We start from the raw sequence: 24,685 nt of genomic DNA on the forward strand, positions 1-24,685 counted from the left end.
ATTAGGGTAATTCATTTTATTTAATAGTTCTAACAGTTTGGCTGGGTGCCCACGTAGTGTTTTTCAAGCGTTTATGCTGCGGAATTTCCGCAGCATAAACGCTTGTGAAACGCTAGGTAATCCGCACCCCATGGTCCCCAAGGGGATTCCGCATGTTCTATGCACATACTGCCGATTTTTCTGCAGCGTTTATGCTGCGTACAAAAATCCGCAGCATGTCATTTAATTTTGCGGAAGCGCAGCGGAACTCCCGCCATTGACTTGAATTGAGACGCATAGAAACCGCGACTCTACATTTGTACAAGCGGCTTCTATGCGTCTCTATGCGCGGATGGTACCCAGTTCTGGAGGAGAGGAGACTCTCATCCAGACCTGGGTACCATTGTACCTGTAAAAAAAAGAATAAAATAACAAATAAAGTTTATACTCACCTTTCCGAAGGCTTCTCTCTAAATGCCGGCATCGCTTGAGGACCTGCGGTGACGTCACAGTCATGTGACCGCAGGCCCTTCACTGCTCTGTCTCGCGGTATGCCGGCAGCCGGGAACCAGACAGGAATGAGCGCTGCAGCCACGCCGGGGCCTCGGGGGTGAGTATAGCTTTATTTGTTTTAATTTTTACGGTTCACACTATATAAATCCATGCCGTTTGCATGGATTTATACAGTGTGACCTAGTTGTCAAGCACTTTCCAAGTGATGCTATCGCCTGGAAAGCGCTTGTCAATCTGCATGCGGAAACGCATGTGAATCCGCATGTGGATCCTCATGTATTCTGCAGGAAAAACGCATGCACAATCTGCATGCGTTTTTTTCTGCCAGGGAGATGCAGAAATGCTGCAGAAATTTTCTGCTTCATTTCTGCATCGTGGGCACATGGCCTTAAGGATCAAATGTCCATTGCTAAATCAAATGTAGCAAAATGTGGAATATTAATATTATAGTTTTTCTTGCAGTTTGCTGGAGGTCTGGATATACTCGAATAAAGGACTCCTACACATCCACCCGGTAAGTTCAGTCTGATACTTGAACCTATTAGTCAGTGTAAGGCTAGGGTCATATGACAGTCTACAAAGTCAGTCCAATATTTATCCAGAAAAGTGGTACAATTTTTTTCCTCACTTGTCCACCGTGTACTGTCTGTCTGCTACTGTCCGTGTACAATTCGTTTTTTTACTCAGCAGCTATTAATCAGTTACAGGACCATTTACAGTTTCCTTTTTTACAGAATTGAAATGTATCTGTAAAAATCGGATGACATACTGTGGCTCTATATGACATCCAATTTTTTTTTATGTCAGAAAAAAATCGGTCATCAGAACTGCCCTACTGAATAACATCAGAGTGCTATTAGATAAAAAAAATCTGATAGAACTCATCCAATTTATACGGTGGTGTGAGCGAGCCCTAAAAATTAATGGGCTTTCCCCCCCAAGCTTTCTTTTATGGATGGCGTCTTTTCTACTGTACTGCCAGTGACATTTGTAATAGTTTTGTATAAGACTACCAAGTAAACAGACACCACTGGAATGACAATCCAGTCCATGTGTAATAAAAGAAAAAAAATTAAGGAAAAAATACACACACAGAATTGAGACTGCAGTTACAAATAATAAGCTAATTGTTTATTAATGATTAATGTTAAGCGAATTTGTTCGGCATTTCAAATTCGGGTTCGTGTTCGGGGTTCCGGCTTGTTCGCGCCAAAAAATCGGCTCCGCCCATGAACATCCCTGATTTGCCACGCTGTCACGCAGATGTTATCGGAGGTGATGATGCAGCGGAACTTGGTAATAGAAGCTGGGTGTAGGCTAGCAGTTTGGAGCCGCTGAACAGATAATCAGACACCTAGTTTGAGCAGAAGTAAGTGGGAAGTGTGGTTGAACTCCAGGGAAGCACATGGTAGCAGAGTGTATTACTTGCTGCTGTCTGCCTCCTTAGCCAGCCTTAAAGGAACTTTGATGATAACATCGGAGGTGCTCGCCAGGTCAACATAGTAACCCATATGGCCTAGTCCATAGGGAAACTGGAGCAAAGCCTGGCCCTGGAGCCGGATAGATGTGTAACACTTATCTATAACAAATACAATTGTCAGGTAACCATTAAAAAACATAACAACCACCCTAGTAAGAATTAATAAATTACAAATAGGCTAACCAAACAGATCTTGATGGGTAAAACAACATATGCCGGCTGTTAGAACCCTCCTGTTTGTTTTTTCCATCTTGTGTTTTGCGGTCACGTGACCATCTGCCTTTATATTCCAGCTCCGCCCTTTTGGCTGTGCTGGACTTCAGTGTTTGATTGTTTCTCTAGCCAGGTGCTTCTGTGCCTTTCTCTGTCAGTTCATTTTGTCCTTCTGGGACCTCTAGTTCCTTTTTTGTCTGTTTGTCTTTTTGTGTTCTGGAACAACTTCTCTGTTTAGGAGGTGTCCCATTTTTGTCCCAGTCCTTAGTTCTTTTAGGGACTCCTCCCCTTATGCTATAGGTCTTCGTTCAGACTAGCCGAGGACTAAGGCAGGTCTGTTCGCTAGGAACAGGCAGCCCGCTACATCATAGGGATTCAGCTTAGTTTTACTGCAGGGACAGTTTTTCCTTATCTTTCCTTAGTATATGTTGCAGATCATAACAGTAAGTCCAGCCCAAAAAAAAAAACTAAAAGGAAAGAAATTCGGGGATCAGTATGGTTTCCGTCCAGGATTTGGCTCAACGAGTGCAGGGATTGTCTCTGGAGGTAGCCAAGTTCCAGCAACAGGTGAGTAGTTGTTCTGAAGCGCATTTTGTGGAACCCAAGGTAGGACTGCCTGATGCTTTTTATGGTAAACAGCAAGATTTTTTTTCCTTTAAAAATGCTTGTTTGTTATATTTTCGTTTGAGACCAAGGTCCTCTGGGAATGAATCACAGTGCATTGGTTTTATTATGTCACTTTGCGCAAAGAACCACAGGGGTGGGCCTTTTCTCTCCAACCTAATGATTCATGTTTAAGGTCTGTAGAAGAATTTTTTTCTGTTATGGGGCTATTATATGACGATTCTGATCGAATCTCATCTGCTGAGGCAGAAATCAGGCGTTTGAATCAGGGGTCAGGTGATGTTGAAAATTATTGTACACACTTCAGAAGATGGGCCTCAGAAGTTAAATGGAATGATCCAGCTCTGAAATGTCTATTTCTTGCTGGTCTGAGTGAAAGGGTTAAGGATTTGCTAATTGCATTCCCCGCACCTGAGACTCTGCAGGATGCCATGCAATTAGCTGTTCGTGTGGATAGGAGACTGAGATTTAGACAGAATGAGGTAAAGACTCCTGTAATGAGAGGTCCTAGTCCCCAGAAAATCTGCTCTGATGGCGGAGAACCGATGGAGGTTGGGGCGAAGTCGCTCCGCTCTCAGGAAAGAGACCGGAGGTTCGCCGAGGGATTGTGTCTTTATTGTGGTAAAGCTGACCATTTGATTAAGTATTGTGAGCTTCATTTAACCCTAGAACGCATGACCATAAAAATCTACACTTTCACATACCTGGGGCCTTTTAGGCCCGTGTGCAAATAATAAATAAATGACCAACTGGAAATGACAAACAACTATATACCTGAGGAATACCTAGAGTTTCAAAATTCTAACTAAAGAAATCTTGCAGAAAATAGAAAACAATTAACAGGGCGGGCCTGCGAGGCCCCAGGTATGCGTTCTAGGGTTAAGTAAAGAAAAAAAAAAGGTCAGTTACGCCCATATAGCTTGTTTACACTCTGCAGGAGTGTTTCTTTCTGGGAGTACTACTTTGCAGGAAAATTTGATTGAATTTCAGGTATTTGTGGATTGTGGTTCAACACTTAATGTGATTGATAAAGGGTTTTTGGAAAACCTTAAATTGAAATCCAAACCTTTGTCATCACCTATTTCTGTGATTGCAATTGAAAACACTCCCTTGAAATGTATTACTCACAAGGTTGCTGCATTTCCCCTCACTATCAATGGAGTTCACCAAGAAATTTTGGACTTGGTTGTATTAGATAATTTACCCTCTCCAGTCGTTCTAGGATTACCTTGGTTAAAACTGCACAATCCTTTGCTGAACTGGTCTACTAATGTGATTAAGTCTTGGAGTCCAAAGTGCTATGAAAAATGTTGTAATGGTCGCATTGCGGCTGTGGAAAAAGGGGAATTGCCTGTACCTATTCAAGATTTTTGGATGGTTTTTGCAGAGGAGGAGTCGCAGGTTTTACCTCCTCATAGGGACTATGATTCCGCCATTGAGTTTGTTCCGGGAGCTACTCTTCCCAAGAGTCCCTTGTTTAATCTGACTATCCCTGAAAGAAAGGCCTTGGAGGAGTACATACAGACTAGCCTGGCTGCTGGTCACATTAGACCTTCTAAGTCGCCTCTGGCAGTTAGATTTTTCTTTGTTAAAAAAAAGGATGGGGGTTTACGACCATGTCTGGATTTTCGTGAAATTAATAAGATTACCTTACGCAATTCCTACCCATTGCCGTTAATTCCTGACTTGTTTAACCAGTTGGTGGGGGCCAAGTGGTTCTCTAAAATTGATCTCTGGGAGGCATACAATTTGTTACAAGTGAAGGAGGGTGATGAATGGAAAACTGCTTTTAACACTCCAGTAGGTCATTTTGAGAATCTGGTGATAACTTTTGGTCTTACCAATGCACCTGCATTTTTTCAGAACCTTATTAATGGCATACTGAGACCTTTGATTGGTAAGAATGTGGTTGTGTATTTGGATGACATTTTGATTTATTCACCAGATCTAGAGTCCCATTGGCAGAGTGTACGTGAAGTTTTGCATTTATTGAGTGATAATTCAATCTTTGCTAAGCTGGAGAAATGTGAGTTCGCTGTGCAGAAAATTAGTTTTTTGGGCTACATTGTCTCCAGCGAGGGCTTTGAGATGGACCCGGTGAATGTTCAGGCTGAGCAGGAATGGCCTAGGCCTATTGGTTTGAAATCTATACAGAGATTTTTGGGTTTTGCCAATTATTACAGGAAATTCATTAAGAATTTTTCTGTAATTGTTAAGCCTCTGACCGATCTCACCAGGAAAGGTGCGCATACGGTCCAGTGGACTACTGAAGCCATTGAAGCGTTTCAGTATCTCAAATAGAGGTTCAGTTCTGCCCCTATCCTTATGCAGCCTGATGAGACCAAGCCTTTTTTGGTCGAGGTCGATGCTTCATCGGTGGGGGTCGGAGCAGTTTTGTCTCAGGAGAACAAGGATGGAGTACATCCTTGTGCCTTCTTTTCGAAAAAAATTTCGGAAACCGAACTGAATTATGATGTTGGAAATTGGGAGTTGCTGGCTATTAAACTCGAGTTTGAACATTGGCGTCATTTTTTGGAAGGCGCTAGATTTCCTATTCAGGTTTTCACAGATCATAAGAATTTGATCTATCTGGATGCTGCCTAGCGCTTGAATGCCCGTCAAGCTAGGTGGGCACTTTTTTTTCTCGGTTTCATTCTTCTGTTACCTATATCCCTGGTACTAAGAATGTTAAAGTCGATGCTTTATCTCGCAGCGTCTCTCCTACGGTCGGTGGGGAGGAGGAGGAGAGCATTTTACAGAAAGGAGTTGTGGTGGCGGCATTGGACTCCGTTTTGGAGAATGGGATTTTGAAAGCTCAAGATGATGCTCCATCTAACACTCCCCATGGGAGGTTGTTCGTGCCTAGAACCTTTAGGAGAGATTTGCTTGTGGAGTGTCATGAGTCTCAGTTGGCAGGTCATCCAGGAATTTCTGAGACTAAGAGACTTATCAGTCGCAGTTTTTGGTGACCTGGATGGCAGAAAGAAGTCATCAAGTGGGTACGTCAATGTACGGTGTGTGCTAGGTCAAAGGCTTCACATACTCCTGCTGCGGTGTTGCTTTGCCCTCTGGAGGTTCCTAGTGCACCTTGGACGCATCTCACAATGGATTTTATTACTGATCTGCCTGTGTCCGAGGGTTTTACTGTCATCTGGGTGGTCGTGGACCGTTTTAGTAAGATGTGTCATTTGGTTCCTTTCATTAAGTTGCCCTGCGCCAAGACACTCGCTAAGGCGTTTGTTAAGGAGATTGTCAAGCTTCATGGCGTTCCCACGGATATTGTTTCTGATAAAGGACCTCAGTTTGTGGCTCGCTTTTGGCGTGCTTTTTGTGACAGGTTGGGAGTCCATTTGTCATTTTCGTCTGGGTATCATCCTGAGTCTAATGGACAGACTGAAAGAAAGAACCAGGACGTTGAACAGTTTTTGCGTTGTTTTGTGGCGGACAATCAAGAGGTGTGGTCTGAGTTTCTGCCTCTGACAGAGTTTGCTGTTAACAAACATACATCCTCCTCTGCTGGGTGTTCTCCTTTTTTTTGTTGTACTGGGAGACATACTGTTAGAACCCTCCTGTTAGTTTTTTCTATCTTGTGTTTTGCGGTCACGTGACTATCTGCCTATATATTCCAGCTCCGCCCTTCTGGCTTTGCTGGACTTCAGTGTTGTTTGACTGTCTTGCTAGCCTGGTGCTTCGGTGCCTATTTCTGTCATTTCGCTTGGTCCTCTGGGACCTCTAGTACTTTTTGTCAGTTTGTCTTTTGTGTTCTACAACAACTTCTGTTTAGGAGGTGTCCCATTTTTGTCCCAGTCCTTAGTTCTTTTAGGGACCCCTCCCTTAATTCTATAGGTCTTCGTTCAGACTAGCCGAGGACGAAGGCGGGTCTGTTCACTAGGAACAGGCAGCCCGCTACATCGTAGGGATTCAGCTTAGTCTTACTGTAGGGACAGCTTTCCCCTATCTTTCCTTAGTTCTTGTTGCAGATCATAACACATCCGCCTTTTGGTTCGTTCTCCAAATTGGGGTCGGCGGTGCCGGAGGAGGAGAATTTTTCCTGTGATTTGGAGAGAGTTTGGACTAATGTACGTTGCAACCTACAAGAGGCTAACAAGAAGTCCAAGAAGTATTTTGACAGGAAACGTAAGGAGGTTTTGTTTACTGTGGGTGACATGGTTTGGTTGTCCTCAAAGAACCTGCGGTTGAGTATTCCCTCTAAAAAACTGGGTCCTAAGTTTGTGGGTCCATTTAAACTGCTTCAGGTTGTTAACCCATCTGCTGTTAGGTTGGATGTCCCTACTTCCTGGAAGATTAATCCTGTGTTTCATGTTTCCTTGTTGAAAAAGGCTGATGTATCCGATAGGGATGCCACTGTCTCAGTTCCTCCTGTGGTGGAAGATGGCGAATATGAAATTTCTCATATCTTGAATTCTAGATGGCATAAAGGGAGATTACAGTATCTTGTCTCCTGGAAGGGTTTCGGTCCCGAAGACAACTCCTGGGTAAGGACAGATGATGTCTCTGCTCCTAGGCTTGTTAAAGCTTTCCACAAGAGGTTTCCGGATAGGCCTGGGCCTGGAGGATCCTCATAAAAGAAGGGGTACTGTTAGAACCCTCCTGTTTGTTTTTTCCATCTTGTGTTTTGCGGTCACGTGACCATCTGCCTTTATATTCCAGCTCTGCCCTTTTGGCTGTGCTGGACTTCAGTGTTTGACTGTTTCTCTAGCCAGGTGCTTCTGTGCCTTTCTCTGTCAGTTCGTTTTGTCCTTCTGGGACCTCTAGTTCTTTTTTTGTCTGTTTGTCTTTTTGTGTTCTAGAACAACTTCTCTGTTTAGGAGGTGTCCCATTTTTGTCCCAGTCCTTATTTCTTTTAGGGACCCCTCCCCTTATGCTATAGGTCTTCGTTCAGGCTAGCCGAGGACTAAGGCGGGTCTGTTCGCTAGGAACAGGCAGCCCGCTACATCATAGGGATTCTGCTTAGTTTTACTGTAGGGACAGTTTTCCCTTATCTTTCCTTAGTACATGTTGCAGATCATAACACCGGCGATATCTCTCCAAATCCTGGTCCTCCTCACCACATCCCTACAGTCACTTTCACCTCCCATCCACGATCTATCACAAACTCTCGCAACTTTTCTAACCTTATACCATTAACCCAGCCCCCGCTTCCCCAGTCTCACTAACAGGAGCTCTATGGAACGCTCGCTTTGTCCGCAGCAAACTTTCATACATCCATGATCTTTTCATTACTAACAAATTTTCCTTCCTGGGCATCACCAAAACCTGGCTCACCCCCTCTGACACAACCTCTCTAGCTGCACTTACATACCGTGGATTCCATCTTTTCCAAACCTTCTGCCCCAGCAGCAAACATGGCGGAGGAGTTGGTTTTCTCCTGTCAGATAACTGTGCCTTCACCCAAATCCCACTGCCGCACTCCGTTACTCTCCCCTCTTTTGAGGTGCACTGTGTGTGAATGTACTCCCCCTCCAACTGGCTATCATTTACCGCCCCCCAGGGCCAGCCACCACTTTCTTCGACCACTTCAACATCTGGCTACTTCACTTCCTTTCCGCTGACATCCCCACTATCATCATGGTTGACTTCAACATCCCCATTGACACTTCCCACTCATCTGTCTCTAAGGTTCTATCTCTCATTTCCTCCTTCTACCTTGCTCAATGGTCTTCCACAGCCACTCACAAAGATGGCTACACACTGGACCTCATCTTCACCCACCTCTGTTCCCTATCTAATCTCTCTAACTCTCCTCTCCCTCTTTCTGACCACAACCTACTTACATTCTCTGCCCTGTCCTCTCCAGGTCCACAATCCCCACTTCACAAACTTGCACACCCTCACAGAAATCTCAAACACCTTGACCTACACTCACTCTATGAATCCCTTCTCCCTCTTACAGGCATAAGCTCATTACACGATGCAGATGCTGCTTCTGCTTTATATAACACCACAACAGCTGCAGCTCTCAATTCGGTCACCCCCTCACACATACCACAACTCGCACACTCAACAGGCAACCCTGGCACACCAACCTGAATAAAGAACTGCAAAGGGCCTCCAGGGATGCTGAGCGGAGATGGAAAATGTCCAACTCCAATGAGCACTTCATCACATTCAAACAGTCCCTCACTATTTTCAAGTCCACACTTACTGCAGCAAAACAAACCTACTTCTCATCTCTCATTTCCTCCCTGTCTCAAAACCCTAAACAGATATTCAACACTTTCAACTCTCTCCTCCGTCCCCCAGCGCCTCCTCCCTATCCTGTCATCTCAGATGAAGACTTCACATCATTCTTCAAGCAGAAGATTGACAACATTAGACAAAGATTTTGCCTAAAGTCCCCACAGCCCCTCCTCATATCTACTCAACCCTCCTCCTCCAAACCAGCTTCTCCACCATTATGGAAGATCAAGTTTCCTCTTTACTCTCCAAATCACACCTCACCACCTGTGAACTTCCTGAGGTAGGACCCAATCCCGTCTCACCTCATCCATAACCTTACCTCAGTCTTCATCCCAACCCTAACCCACTTCTTCAACCTGTCGTTAACAACTTGTGTCCTCTCATGCTTCAAACATGCCTCAATTACAGCCATCCTCAAAAAGCCCTCCCTTGAACCATCCTCTCTGACTAGCTATCACTCCATATCACTTCTCTCCAATGCCTCAAAACTACTGGAACAACACGTCCATTTTGAACTGTCCTCCCACCTCTCCTCCTGCTCCCTCTTTGACCACTTACAATCTGGTTTCCGACTGCACCATTCCATTAAAACCGCCCTGACTAAAGTCACCACTGACCTACTAATTGCCAAATCCAAGCGACACTACTCTATCCTCCTCCTCCTGGACCTTTCATCTTCCTTTGACACAGTGGACCATTCCCTCTTACTACAGACAATCTCATCTCTTGACATCACAGACTTGGCCCTATCTTGGATCTCTTCATACCTAATAGACAGGACATTCAGCGTCGCCCAATCACACGCCACCTCCTCATCTTGAGCCCTATCAGTTGGTGTCCGGCAAGGTTCAGTTCTAGGACCCCTGCTCTTCTCCATCTACACCTTCAGCCTGGGACAGCTCATAGAGTCTCACGGCTTTCAGTATCATCTTTATGCTGATGACACACAGATCAACCTCTCTGGATCTGATATCACCTCCTTACTAACCACAATCCCACAATGTCTGTCTGCTATTTCATCTTTCTTCTCTGCTAGATTTACAAAACTTAACATGGATAAAACTGAATTCATCATCTTTCCCCCATCTCACTGAACCCCCCATCTGATCTATCCATCAAAGTCAATGGCTGCCAACTCTCCCCAATCCCGCAAGCTCGCTGCCTCGGGGTAACCCTTGACTCTGATCTCTCTTTCATACCACATATCCAATCCCTTTCCATTTCGTGCTGACTCCAACTCAAGAAGATCTCCCGGATCTGCACATTCCTCAACCAAGAATCTGCAAAAACACTACTGCACGCCCTCATCAGCTCACGCCTCGACTACTGCAACCTGCTGCTTTGTGGCCTCCCCTCTAACGCTCTTGCACCCCTCCAATCTATCCTAAACTCTGCTGCCCAACTAATATCCCTGTCCCCCTGCTTATCCCTGGCCTCTCCTCTCTGTGAATCCCTTCACTGGCTCCCCATTGCCCAGAGACTCCAGTTCAAAACCCTAATTTTGGCATACAAAGCCATCCACAACCTGTCTCCTGCATACATCTGTGACCTAGTCTACCGGTACTTACCTGGATGCACCCTCCGATCCTCACAAGATCTCCTTCTCTACTCCCCTCTTATCTCCTCTTCCCACAATCACAACAAGATTTCCCCCTACTCTGGAACTCTCTACCCCAACATATCAGACTCTCGCCTACTGTGGAAACCTTGAAAAGGAACCTGAAGACCTACCTCTTCCGACAAGCAAACAACTTACAGTAACCACCGTTCCATCATACCGCTGCACGACCAGCTCTATCCTCACCTACTGTATCCTCACCCATTGCTTGTAGATTATGAGCCCTTGCGGGCAGGGTCCTCTCTCCTTCTGTACCAGTCGCTGACTTGTTTTTGCTCAAGATTATTGTAATTGTTTTTGCTTTGTATACCTCTATCACATGTAAAGCGCCATGGAATAAATGGCACTATAATAATGAATAATAATAATACCTCAATTGTGTCATATCGTGAATAAACAGATGTAGTTAGGTTAATCACATGAAATATGGTGAAACATGATTGACCACATCTGTGGATTTGGCATAAAAACTGTTGAGGTACTTGTTCCACCCTTTTTTTAATTGAATCTGGCCATGTCTGGCTTCAGAAAATCCCTGGTGTTGGAATGTTATCACTGGTAGATTCTGCTGGCTGGGAATTTCTCTTGTGGCCATTTATTACATATCAGGTCCACCAGAGTGGAAATCGTTCTTTTATAGTCCATTAACCCCTCACAACGGAACACTTTATGGAGATCAGCCCCTTCACCAAGAGTATGCATAATAAAGGGGGTGGAGTACTTCAAAACATAATGTGGTGAGATGTAGTAGAGCAAGGGTGGGGAATCTTTTTCTGCCAAGGGCCATTTGGATATTTACACCATCCTTCGGGGGCCGTACAAATTGCGTGCTAACTCTGGCCACAAAGTTCGTCCTGACGCTGGCACTGGTGTCGGGATGTAACTTTTCATTGCACGTCCCTCAGCTTTCAGTAGTGAACACTGTGTGCGCGTTCTCACAGAGCAAGAAGAAATGAATGAGCAAAATACAGCTGCTGGCCCAAGCACTGTGGTCCCCGGGAATCTGCCCGGGGGGCGGATAAAAGGTCATCGAGGGCCATAAACGTCCCGTGGACCTGAGGTTTCCCACCCCTGCAGTAGAGGGAGACTGCTGGCTCTCACTATTCTGTAGAAGGACTCTGTCCAAAATGTTACTACCCTCATGTGCAGCAAATATGCATGTGCTTATGAAAAGAAAACCTGTGGGGTGATTCCTTTTTCTCTTGATTTAAATTATGTATATTTCCCTAGACAGTGGGGACTCAAACTAGTATAAAACATCTCATTTTAGGACTTATACTTGGATATAGTGTGACCAATGTGATCTTTAGTTTAAAATCAGTTAACATCCAATGGCAATGTTTTAAATTCATCCATTATTTGCACCAAAATTCTACTAATGTGTGTATATATGTGTGCTATGTACATGTATGTATAAGTGTGTGCTATGTACATGTGTGTGCTATATAAATGTGTGAATAAGTCTGTACCATGTACGTTTGTGTATATCTGTGTGCTATGTACATGTGTGCATTGCTTTGTACATGTGTGTGCTATATACATGTGTGTATAAATGTGTATAAGTATGTGCTAGGTACGTGTGTATAAGTGTGTGCTGTGTACATGTATGGTTAAGTGTGTGCTATGTACATGTATGTATAAGTCTGGGCTATATACATGTATGAATAAGTGTGTGCTATGTACCGCAGCCTTGCAGTGCTGGGGTTCTGGGTTCAAATCCCACCAAGAACAACATCTGCAAGAAGTTTGTAAGTTCTCCCTGTGTATGCGTGGGTTTCCTGCAGGTTCTCCGGTTTCCTCCCACACTCCAAAGACATACTGATAGGGAATTTAGACTGTGAGCCCCAATGGGGACATCAATCATAGAATCATAGAATGTTAAGAGTTGGAAGGGACCTCCAGGGTCATCGTGTCCAACCCCCTGTTCAGTGCAGGATTCACCAAACCATCTCAGACAGATGTCTGTCCAGCCTCTGTTTGAAGACTTCCATTGACGGAGGACTCACCACCTCTCGTGGAAGCCTGTTCCACTCATTGATCACCCTCACTGTTAAAGGGTTTTTCCTAATATCTAATCTGCATCTTCTCCCTTTCAGTTTCATAGCTTCTCATGTTTCCATATGTGCATATGAGAATAAGAATGATCCCTCTATGCTATGACATCCCTTCAGATATTTGTAGACAGCTAGTCTCCTCTTAGCCTTCTTTTTTGCAAGCTAAACATTCCCACATCCTTTCACCGTTCCATGTAGCACATAGTTTGCAGTCTGCTCATCATCCTGGTAGCTCTTCTCTGAACTTGCTCCAGTTTTTCAATGTCTTTTCTAAAATGTGATGCCCAGAACTGGACACAATATTCCTGATGGGGCTTGACCAAGGAGGAGTAGAGGGGGATAATTACTTCACGTGATCTAGACTCTATGCTTCTCTTAATACATCCAAAAGCTGTGTTTACCTTTTTTGCTGCTGCATCACACTGTTGACTCATGTGCAGTCAGTGATCTATTAGTATACCCAAGTCTTTTTCACACATGATGTTGCTTAGTTCTGTTTCTCCCATTCTGTAAATCTAATTTTCATTTTTCTTGCCCAGATGTAGAATCTTGCATTTCTCCCTGCTAAATACCATTCTATTACACTGTGTTCCAAATTATTATGCAAATAATATTTTCTCAGATTTTCCCAAATTACCTATATGAATTGCAGTCATTGTAATTTTCCAGTCAAATAACTATTAGAGTACAATTGAAAGGTTTTTGTACAAACTGCCTATGATAACAGTATATTTTTTAAAAAAATAAAAAACTCAAACTGCACTCAAAATGCATGTTCCAAATTATTATGCACAGCAGAGTTTTCAACCTTTTCATTTTAATAAAGAACAAAAAAATGGTCATTTTTGAAATTATAAGCATTAGCAGATTATTACAAACTGAAATCAAACAGTTTTCAACTCAAAACTGTATTCTAGGTGATGTTACATTTGCACATAGGGCCCCTTGTCCGAAAGGAGCTTCTGAACTCTCTCGTCCATTGAATTTGTCAGGTTTTGGATGGTTTCTGCTTTAATTGTTTTGCATGAGGACAGAATACCCTCCCAGAGCTGTTGCTTAAATGTGAACAGCCTCCCGCCATCATAGACACTCCTTTTGATGATGCTCCAGAGGTTCTCAATGGGGTTGAGGTCAGGGGAGCATGACTGCCACACCATAAGTTTGTCCCCTTTTATGCCCATACCAGCCAGAGATGCAGATGTGTTATGTGCAGCATGAGACGGGGCATTATCATGCATGAAATGATCTCAATGGTCCAGATGGATGGAGTGGAGGATGGCTGGTTGATGGACACCCCATGCAAACACGGTTACGGCGCAAACAAGGAGGAGTTAGAGTAATGTTTTGGGCTGGAATCATGGGGAGAGAGATTGTCGGCCCTTTTAGGATCCCTGAAGGGGTAAAGATGAACTCCATAATGTATGTTGAGTTTCTCAAACAGCACTTCCTTCCATGGTTCAAGAAGAAGTACCGTGCATTCCGCAGCAAGATCATTTTCATACATGATAATGCCCCGTCTCATGCTGCACATAACACATCTGCATCTCTGGCTGCTATGGGCATAAAAGGGGACAAACTTATGGTGTGGCCCCCATGCTCCCCTGATCTCAACCCCATTGAGAACCTCTGGAGCATCATCAAAAGGAGTGTCTATGATGGCGGGAGGCAGTTCACATCTAAGCAACAGCTCTGGGAGGGTATTCTGTCCTCATGCAAAACAATTAAAGCAGAAACCATCCAAAACCTGACAAATTCAATGGACGAGAGAGTTCAGAAGCTCCTTTCGAACAAGCGGTCCTATGTGCAAATGTTACATCACCTATAATAAAGTTTTGAGTTGAAAACTGTTTGATTTCAGTTTGTAATAACCACCTGCTAATGCTTATAATTTAAAAAATGACCATTTTTTTGTTCTTTATTAAAATGAAAAGGTTGAAAACTCTGCTGTGCATAATAATTTGGAACATGCATTTTGAGTGCAGTTTGAGTTTTTTATTTTTTTAAAAATATACTGTTATCATAGGCAGTTTGTACAAAAACCTTTCAATCGTACTCTAATAGTTGTTTGACTGGAAAATTACAATGACTGCAATTCATATAGGTAATTTGGGAAAATCTGAGAAAATATTATTTGCATAATAATTTGGAACACAGTGTAGTTGCTGCCCATTGTTCAAGCTTATCTACATTTGAAACCAGAAGTTTACATACACTATATAAAAATACACATATGCATATTTTTCTCAATATCTTACATGAAATCAGACTTTTACCATTTTAGGTCAATTAGGATTACCCGGTGTCACTTTTAAATTGCATGAGGGCCCCCTCCCCTAGCAGTGGCTAGAGAACTAGTCAGGCATAGATTTTATTTACTCACTTTATCGCACACTGCATCTCTCAATGTCTCATCCATCTCCATCTGCTCCTCTGTACACTGTTCAGGCTATGCTGCTGGGGCAAGTGCTTGACCAATCACAGCATAGCAGTGCCGCCAGTCAGTGTTACGCTATACCACCACTGCCAAGGACCTGGCTGAGATGCAGGGAACAGGTGACGTCAAGTCAGCCGTGTGTGTTCAATCACACAGCTGTGACTGTGCTGGCTGTGCGGTGCACGCGTTATTCTATACCCTGCGCCTGCGGGCCGGCTGCACTGCTCATCAATTGATGTGAAGCGAGTGCCTTCTCATCACCTGCTGCTGCCGGCTACTATTGATCTCATCACGCGCACCACAGCTAAGAGAGCCCGCAGCAGCAGGTGATGAGGAGGAACTCACTTCACTTGATGAGCAGGGCAACCTGCCCGCAGGTGCAGGTTATAGAATAACGCTCGGTGCAAGTGATCGGAATACAAGGCAGAACAGGATAATGTGAAGAAGGCAGGAACTGTAGTGCTGGGCAGCGAATGACTCAACCAGAGGATTCTCCAATTTCACGATTGGCCAGTCCGATCCTGTGTACATGTATGTATAAGTGTGTACTATGTATGTATGTATAAGTGTGTGCTATGTATGTATGTATATATAAGTGTGTGCTATGTACATGTAAGTATAAGGCTGCGTGCCCACTATGCGTTTTTTAAGCATTTCCGCAGCGTAATTTCTGCCATGGAAACGCTTAAAAAACGCTTGGTAATAGGTCTGCAGTGGTCCCCAATGGTAATCCGCATGTGCTGTGCACATGCTGCGTAAATTTCCGCTGCGGAAAAATCCGCAGCACGTCCATTAATTTTGCAGAATCGCTGCATTTTAGCCTCCATTGACTTGCATTGGACCGCATAACATCCACATGACTCCACGTACACATGCGTATATCATGCGATTCAATGCGCGGATGGTACCCGGGTCTGGAGAAGAGGAGATGTGGCGCCCCTAAGGGTTCAGTCGCCACAGAGATACTGCACCTCACCCTGAGGTGTGGTGTCTCCCTTCTCTCAGGTAAGGAGGGAGTGCTGCACGGAACCCCAACCACCTACATCCAACACAACACTGCTCCAGGCCAGCAGGAGTTGGGATGTCACGCCCCCGGGGGCCTTACTGTTTGGGGACAGTATATATATATATATATCACGGTGGCTGGCCCAGGGCGGACAGTGCACAAAAGGGGTAGCAATTATTAATAAAAGTTCAGAGAAATTCATGACGCCACCTGTGGTATCTGGTGAAGGTCACCAGCGCTGCAGCAGTCCTCTGAGGCAGGTGACAAGGCAGCTAAGGATTGTACAGCTCCCCACAGGTGGAGCGGGCCTCAGGGCAGTGTAGATAGATAGATGGTGGGAGCGCTGGGCGCTGTAGTGCAGGGAGGATTAGTGGCGCCGGAGAAGAAACAGACAGAGGCTGTTTAATGCAGTTGTCCAAGGTTTTACTTACAGTTCTTAGGCAATTCACAAGTGCACTTTACAGGTGAAGGCCTCCCTCGTCGTGCTGCGTTCACCGGGCAGGGGTTCAATCCTTTCTCAAGCAATTTAGGAATGCCTGGCGAAGCCCCACTTTCATATGTACCTATTTTGACCGTCTTCACACTTGGTCCTTCTCACCGTTGCCCTACGCTGCCCACTCTCATTCCCGCTCGGGTATGCTGAAGTCCTTCCTGTACGTCGGATCCGGGACCAACCTGACCCCCTGGGGTTTTAAGTGTAGCAACCGATTCTTCCTGATCACCTGGCAGGAGCGGGGTGTACGGGTGCCGTCCTGCACGCGCCGTACCCCCTGGGATCTTCTACGTAGAATGGAGCCTGCTCCCTGCTCCCCTCCGGGGCCTCTCTTCCTGGGCTCTAACTTGTGGAGCAGAGCTCTGACTGAGCCTCTGCTCCCGGACTGTTCCTTTGAACAGCCCTCACTAGGACTGTCCACTGTCCTGGACTGAACTGAACTCAACTCCCTAGACCTAATATGGCTTCCTATTATATACTTACTGTATATGTGCTCCGTGTATCTATTTCCTCCACCCTCACCCACTATTGGTTCCCCCTACCTTTGGGTTCCCCCCTACCCCAGCCAGGGCCAGGGCTCAGCAGAAAACTACATTGCGTCTTGCCCCTCCTGCTGGCCTGGAGCAGTGTTGTGTTGGATGTAGGTGGTTCGGGTTCCGTGCAGCACTCCCTCCTTACCTGAGAGAAGGGAGACACCACACCTCGGGGTGAGGTGCAGTATCTCTGTGGCGACTGAACCCTCAGGGGCGCCACAGAGACTCTCCCCCAGACCTGGGTACCATAGTACCTGTAGTTAAAAAAGAATTAAAATAAATAATAAACATATACTTAGCTTCTGCCATCGGTGGTCGCGTGACCTGTCACATGACTAAATGACGTCATGGAAGGTCCTTTTACACCACCACGAGCCGCCAAACACACCGGACGCACCGTAGTGGAGACCGCGGGCCATCGGAAGGTGAGTATAATGTTTTTTTTTATTTTTCACCATTTTTTATTTTTTTATCTTTTTTACTATTGATGCTGCATTTACAGCATCGTAACTTGGTCACAGTATGTAAATCCATGCCGGTTGCATGGATTTATATAGTGTGACCAAGTTGTCAAGCACTTTTCCAAGTGATGCTAAAATCGCTTGGAAAAGCTCTTGACAACCCGCATGCGAAATCGCATGTGCAAAACGCTTCACAGACGCTTCTACCTGGCAGAAAAAACGCATGTAAAATCCGCATGCATTTTTTCTGCCAGGGAGATGCAGAAACGCTCAGGAAAATTCCGCAGCATTTCTGCCTCGTGGGCACATAGCCTGAGTGTGTACTATGTATGTATAAGTACTTGCAATGTATGTATTTATGTATGTATAAGTGTGTACTATGTATGTATTCATAAGTGTATACTATGTATGTGTGTGCTATGTACATGTATGTATAAATGTGTGCTATGTATGCATAAGTGTGTACTATGTACATATATGTATAAGTGTGTACTATGTATGCATGTACAAGTGTGTATTATGTATGTATAAGTGTGTGCTATGTACATGTACAGTGGGTACGGAAAGTATTCAGACCCCTTTACATTTTTCACTCTTTATTTCATTTGGTAAATTCTAAAAAGTTCATTTTTTTCTCATTAAAGTACACTCTGCACTCCATCTTGACTGAAAAAAACACAGAAATGTAGAAATTTTTGCAAATTTATAAAAAAAAGAAAAACTGAAATATTACATGGTCATAAGTATTCAGACCCTTTGCTCAGACACTCATATTTAAGTCACATGCTGTCCATTTCCCTGTGATCCTCCTTGAGATGGTTCTACTCCTTCATTGGAGTCCAGCTGTGTTTAATTAAACTGATAGGACTTTATTTGGAAAGGCACACACCTGTCTACATAAGATCTCACAGCTCACAGTGCATGTCAGACCAAATGAGAATCATGAGCTCAAAGGAACTGCCCAAGGAGCTTAGAGACAGAATTGTGGCAAGGCACCGATCTGGCCAAGGTTACAAAATAATTTCTGCATTACTCAAGGTTCTTAAGAGCACAGTGGCCTCCATAATCCTTAAATGGAAGAAGTTTGGGATCACCAGAAGTCTTCCTAGACCTGGCCGTCCAGCCAAACTCAGCAATCGTGGGAGAAGAGCCTTGGTGAGAGAGGTAAAGAAGAACCCCAAGATCACTGTAGCTGACCTCCAGAGATGCAGTAGGGAGATGGGAGAAAGTTCCACAAAGTCAACTATCACTGCAGCCCTCCACCAGTCAGGCCTTTATGGCAGAGTGGCCCGACGGAAGCCTCTCCTCATTGCAAGACATATGAAAGCCCGCATAGAATTTGCTCAAAAACGCATGAAGGACTCCCAGACTATGAGAAATAAGATTCTCTGGTCTGATTGTTATGATCTGCAACAAGTACTAAGGAAAGAAAGGGGAAATCTATCCCTACAGTAAGACTAAGCTGAATCCCTACGATGTAGCGGACTGCCTATTCCTTGCAAACAGACCTGCCTTAGTCCTCGGCTAGTCTGAACGAAGACCTATAGCATAAAGGGGAGGGGTCCCTAAAAGAACTAAGGACTGGAACAAAAATGGGACACCTCCTTATCAGAGAAAGTTGTTGCAGAACACAAAAAGATAAACTGACAAAAAGGTACTAGAGGTCCCTGAAGGACCAAGCGAACTGACAGAGATAGGCATAGAAGCACCTGGCTATCAAAACAGCAAACAACACTGAAGTCCAGTACAGCCAAAAGGGCGGAGCTGGAATATAAAGGCAGATGGTCACGTGACCGCAAAACACAAGACAGAAAAAACAAACAGGAGGGTTCTAACACTGATGAGACGAAGATAGAACTTTTTGGTGATAATTCTAAACGTTATGTGTGGAGAAAACCAGGTACTGCTCATCACCTGCCCAATACAATCCCAACAGTGAAACATGGTGGTGGCAGCATCATGCTATGGGGTTATTTTTCAACTGCAGGGACAGGACAACTGGTTACAATTAAAAAAAACATGAATGCGGCCAAGTACAGAGATATCCTGGATGAGACCTCTTCCAGAGTGCTCAGGACCTCAGACTTGGCCGAAAGTTCACCTTCCAACAAGACAATGACCCTAAGCACACAGCTAAAATTAAAAAGGTGTAGCTTCAGAACAACTCTGTGACCATTCTTGATGGGCCCAGCCAGAGCCCTGACCTAAACCCAATTGAGCATCTCTGGAGAAACCTGAAAATGGCTGTGCACCAACGTTCACCATCCAACCTGACGGAACTGGAGAGGATCTGCAAGGAAGAATGGCAGAGGATCCCCAAATCCAGGTGAGAAAAACTTGTTGCATCATTCCCAAGAGGACTCATGCCTGTACTAGCTCAAAATGGTGCTTCTACTCAATACTGAGCAAAGGGTCTAAATACTTATGAACATGTGATATTTCAGTTTTTCTTTTTTAATAAATTTGCAAAAATTTTTACATTTCTGTTTTTTTTAGTCAAGATGGGGTGCAGAGTGTACTTTAATGAGAAAAAAATGAACTATTTAGAATTTACCAAATGGCTGCAATGAAACAAAGAGTGAAAAATTTAAAGGGGTCTGAACACTTTCCGTACCCACTGTATGTATAAGTGTGTGCTATGTATGTACAGTGGGGAAAAAAAGTATTTAGTCAGCCACCAATTGTGCAAGTTTTCCCACTTAAAAAGATGAGAGAGGCCTGTAATTGACATCATAGGTAGACCTCAACTATTATATACAAAATGAGAAAACAAATTCTGAAAATCACATTGTCGTTGGAAAGAGATTTTTTTCAAATTTGCTAAGTGTGTATAAGTGTGTGCTATATATGTATGTACAGTCATGGCCGAATGTGTTGGCACCCTTGAAATTGCTTCAGAAAATGAAATATTTCTCCCAGAAAATTATTGCAATTACACATGTTTTGTTATACACTTTATTTCCTTTGTGTGTATTGGAACAACACAAAAAAATCATAGAAAAAAAGGCAAATTGGACATAATTTCACACAAACCCCAGAAATGGTCCAAACAAAATTGTTGACACCTTCAACTTACTATTTGGTTGCACACCCTTTAGAATACATAACTACAATCAACTGCTTCCTATAACCATCAACAAGCTTCTTACACATCTCAACTGGTATTTCGGACCACTCTTCTTTTGCAAACTGCTCCTGGTCGCTCATATTTGAAGAGTGCATTATCCCAACACCAATTTTAAGATCTCTCCGCAGGTGCTCAATGGGATTTAGATCTGGACTCATTGCTGGCCGCTTCAGAACTTTCCAACTCTTTGTTTCCATGCATTTCTGGGTGCCTCTTCAAGTATGTTTGTGGTCATTGTCCAGTTGGAAGACCCATGACCTAGGACGCAAACCAACTTTTGACACTGGGCACTACATTGTGACCCAAAATCCTTTGGTAAACTTCAGATTTCATGATATCTTGCACAGAGTCAAGGCATCCAGTGCCAGAGGCAGCAAAATGATTACTCTCAGTGGGAAGTTATGATACCTTTTAATGGCTAACAAAAATAAAATAAATGTTACAAAGCAAGCTTTCGAGACTGTTGTGGGTTTTTCTTTCATTAAACGAGGGGTACCAACAATTTTGACCACATGTGTATGTATAAATGTGTATGGTTATACATTTTATTGCACTATTCTAAGTTGTATATACGTTAATAGTATATGTAGATGGCAGATTACAGAGACACACAGTGGCTGCTGTCCGGCCTTCAACTAATTGTGCCCCCAGTGTGTTCAATGAAATTAGAAAAAGCATATACCCTTTAGGACCAATGCCGGTCATCTGCCCCAATCTCTGTGTCCCCAGCAATCTATTACATTGCTGATGTCCCAAGAGCTCTGCAGCCTTTTAGCGTCAGACAGTAAAACGAAGGCTGCAGACCATCAGCAGCCTCTGATAGGATCCAGTGCTCATCTGGCAGAAGTAGTGACAATCCCTTTACCCCTTAAAGACCGGGCAATTTTTTGCTTTAGTTTTTTCCTCCTGTTATTCCAAGAGCCATAACTTTTTTATTTTTCCTTCATCATAGCCGTATGAAGGCATTTTTTTGCTCGATGAATTGTACTTTTGAATGACACCATCCATTTTATCATGTGTTGTACTGGAAAGCGGGAAAAAAATTCCCAAAATTCCAATTGTTTTTTGGGTTTTTCCTTTACAGCGTTCACTTTACCATAAAAATGACTTGGCAGTATGTAGGGCTAATCCAGGAGCGCACATCATAGGGCCGTATCCCTTTGTAACAGAAATAAACGCTTGAAATAGATCACTCTGTTTGTAATGACTCTAGATACACTGCTCAAAAAATAAAGGGAACACTCAAATAACACATCCTAGATCTGAATGAATGAAATATTCTCATTGAATACTTTTTTCTGTACAAAGCTGAATGTGCTGACAACAAAACCACACAAAAATCATCAATGGAAATCAAATTTATTAACCAATGGAGGCCTGGATTTGGAGTCACCCTTAAAATTAAAGTGGAAAAACACACTACAGGCTGATCCAACTTTGATGTAATGTCAAAATGACAAGTCAACAAGTCAAAATGAGGCTCAGTATTGTGTGTGGCCTCCACGTGCCTGTATGACCTCCTTACAACGCCTGGGCATTCTCCTGATGAGGTTGCGGATGGTCTTCTGTGGGATCTCCTCCAAGACCTGGACTAAAGCATCCGCCAACTCCTGGACAGTCTGTGGTGCAACGTGACGTTGGTGGATGGAGCGAGACATGATGTCCCAGATGTGCTCAATCGGATTCAGGTCTGGGGAACGGGCGGGCCAGTCCATAGCTTCAATGCCTTCATCTTGCAGGAACTGCTGACACACTCCAGCCACATGAGATCTGGCATTGTCCTGCATTAGGAGGAACCCAGGGCCAACCGCTGCAGCATATGGTCTCACAAGGGGTCTGAGGATCTCATCTCGGTACCTAATGGCAGTCAGGCTACCTCTGGCGAGCACATGGAGGGCTGTGCAGCCCTCCAAAGAAATGCCACCCCACACCATTACTGACCCACTGCCAAACCGGTCATGCTGAAGGATGTTGCAGGCAGCAGATCGCTCTCCACGGCATCTCCAGACTCTGTCACGTCTGTCACATGTGCTCAGTATGAACCTGCTTTCATCTTTGAAGAGCACAGGGCGCCAGTGGCGACTTTGCCAATCCTGATGTTCTGTAGCAAATGCCAAGTGTCCTGCACGGTGTTGGGCTGTGAGCACAAACCCCATCTATGGACGTCGGGCCCTCATACCACCCTCATGGAGTTGGTTTCTAACCGTTTGTGCAGACACATGCGCATTTGTGGCCTGCTGGAGGTCATTTTGCAGGGCTCTGGCAGTGCTCCTCCTGTTCATCCTTGCACAAAGGAGGAGGTAACGGTCCTGCTGCTGGGTTGTTGCCCTTCTATGGCTCCTCCACATCTCCTGGTATCTGCTGCATACTCTGGACACTGTGCTGACAGACACAGCTACCCTTCTTGCCACAGCTCGCACTGATGTGCCATCCTGGATGAACTGCACTACCTGAGCAACTTCTGTGGGTTGTACTGTAGACACCGCCTCATGCTACTGTACCTCTAGGGGTGAGAGCAAGGGCAAAATGAAAAAGTGACCAAAACAACAGCCAACAGGATGAGAACAGAGAAATAGTCTGTGGTCACTACCTGCAGAACCGCTCCTTTGTAGGGGTATCTTGCTAATTGCCTATCATTTCTACCAGTTGTCTGTACCATTTGCACAACAGCAGGAAAAAATTGATTCACAATCAGTGTTGCTTCATAACTGGACCGGTAGATTTCACAGAAGTGTTATTGACTTGGAGTCACATTGTGTTGTTTAAGTGTTCCCTTTATTTTTTTGAGCAGTGTAATATATGAGTTTCATTTTTTGTATTGAAGAACTGAAATAAATTAACTTTTTGATGATATTATAATTTAGTGAGATGCACCTATACATATGCAGTACAGACCAAAAGTTTGGACACACCTTCTCATTTAAAGATTTTTCTGTATTTTCATGACTTTGAAAATTGTACATTCACACTGAAGGCATCAAAACTATGAATCAACACATGTGGAATTATATACTTAACAAAAAAGTGTGAAACAACTGAAAATATGTCTTATATTCTAGGTTCTTCAAAGTAGCCACCTTTTGCTTTGATGACTGCTTTGCACACTCTTGGCATTCTCTTGATGAGCTTCAAGAGGTAGTCACCGGAAATGGTTTTCACTTCACAGGTGTGCCCTGTCAGGTTTAATAAGTGGGATTTCTTGCCTTATAAATGGGGTTGGGACCACCAGTTGTGTTGTGCAGAAGTCAGGTGGATACACAGCTGATAGTTCTACTGAATAGACTGTTAGAATTTGTATTATGGCAAGAAAAAAGCAGCTAAGTAAAGAAAAACGAGTGGCCATCATTACTTTAAGAAATGAAGGTCAGTCAGTCCGAAAAATTGGGCAAACTTTGAATGTGTCCCCAAGTGCAGTTGCAAAAACCATCAAGTGCTACAAAGAAACTGGCTCACATGAGGACTGCCCCAGGAAAGGAAGACCAAGAGTCACCAGCCTCAGAAATCGAAGGTTAACAGCAACTCAGATTAGAGACCAGGTCAATGCCACACAGAGTTCTAGCAGCAGACACATCTCTACAACAACTGTTAAGAGGAGACTTTGTGCAGCAGGCCTTCATGGTAAAATAGCTACTAGGAAACCATTGCTATGGACAGGCAACAAGCAGAAGAGACTTGTTTGGGCTGAAGAACACAAGGAATGGACATTAGACCAGTGGAAATCTGTGCTTTGGTCTGATGAGTCTGCGACGCAGAAAAGGTGAAAGGATGGACTCTACATGCCAGGTTCCCACCGTGAAGCATGGAGGAGGAGAGGTGATGGTGTGGGGGTGCTTTGCTGGTGACACTGTTGGGGATTTATTCAAAATTGAAGGCATACTGAACCAGCATGGCTACCACAGCATCTGGCAGTGGCATGCTATTCCATGCGGTTTGCGTTTAGTTGGACCAT

At 44.1% G+C, this 24,685-nt stretch overlaps 1 protein-coding gene across 1 annotated transcript in view; it reads left to right on the top strand.

The window, feature by feature from the left end:
- LOC141265765 (chloride channel protein D-like) overlaps positions 1–24,685 on the top strand; it is a 345,172-nt gene that overhangs the window by 16,835 nt on the left and 303,652 nt on the right. The window contains exon 2 of the mRNA XM_073679279.1: positions 955–1,006. Within this exon, the coding sequence (XP_073535380.1) occupies positions 955–1,006 (52 nt within the window). The remainder of the gene's footprint in view (positions 1–954; positions 1,007–24,685) is intronic.

Source organism: Phyllobates terribilis, unplaced genomic scaffold, assembly GCF_046119375.1.
Source record: "Phyllobates terribilis strain yellow unplaced genomic scaffold, ASM4611937v1 Scaffold_4__5_contigs__length_816908805, whole genome shotgun sequence".
NCBI classification, from domain to species: domain Eukaryota; kingdom Metazoa; phylum Chordata; class Amphibia; order Anura; family Dendrobatidae; genus Phyllobates; species Phyllobates terribilis.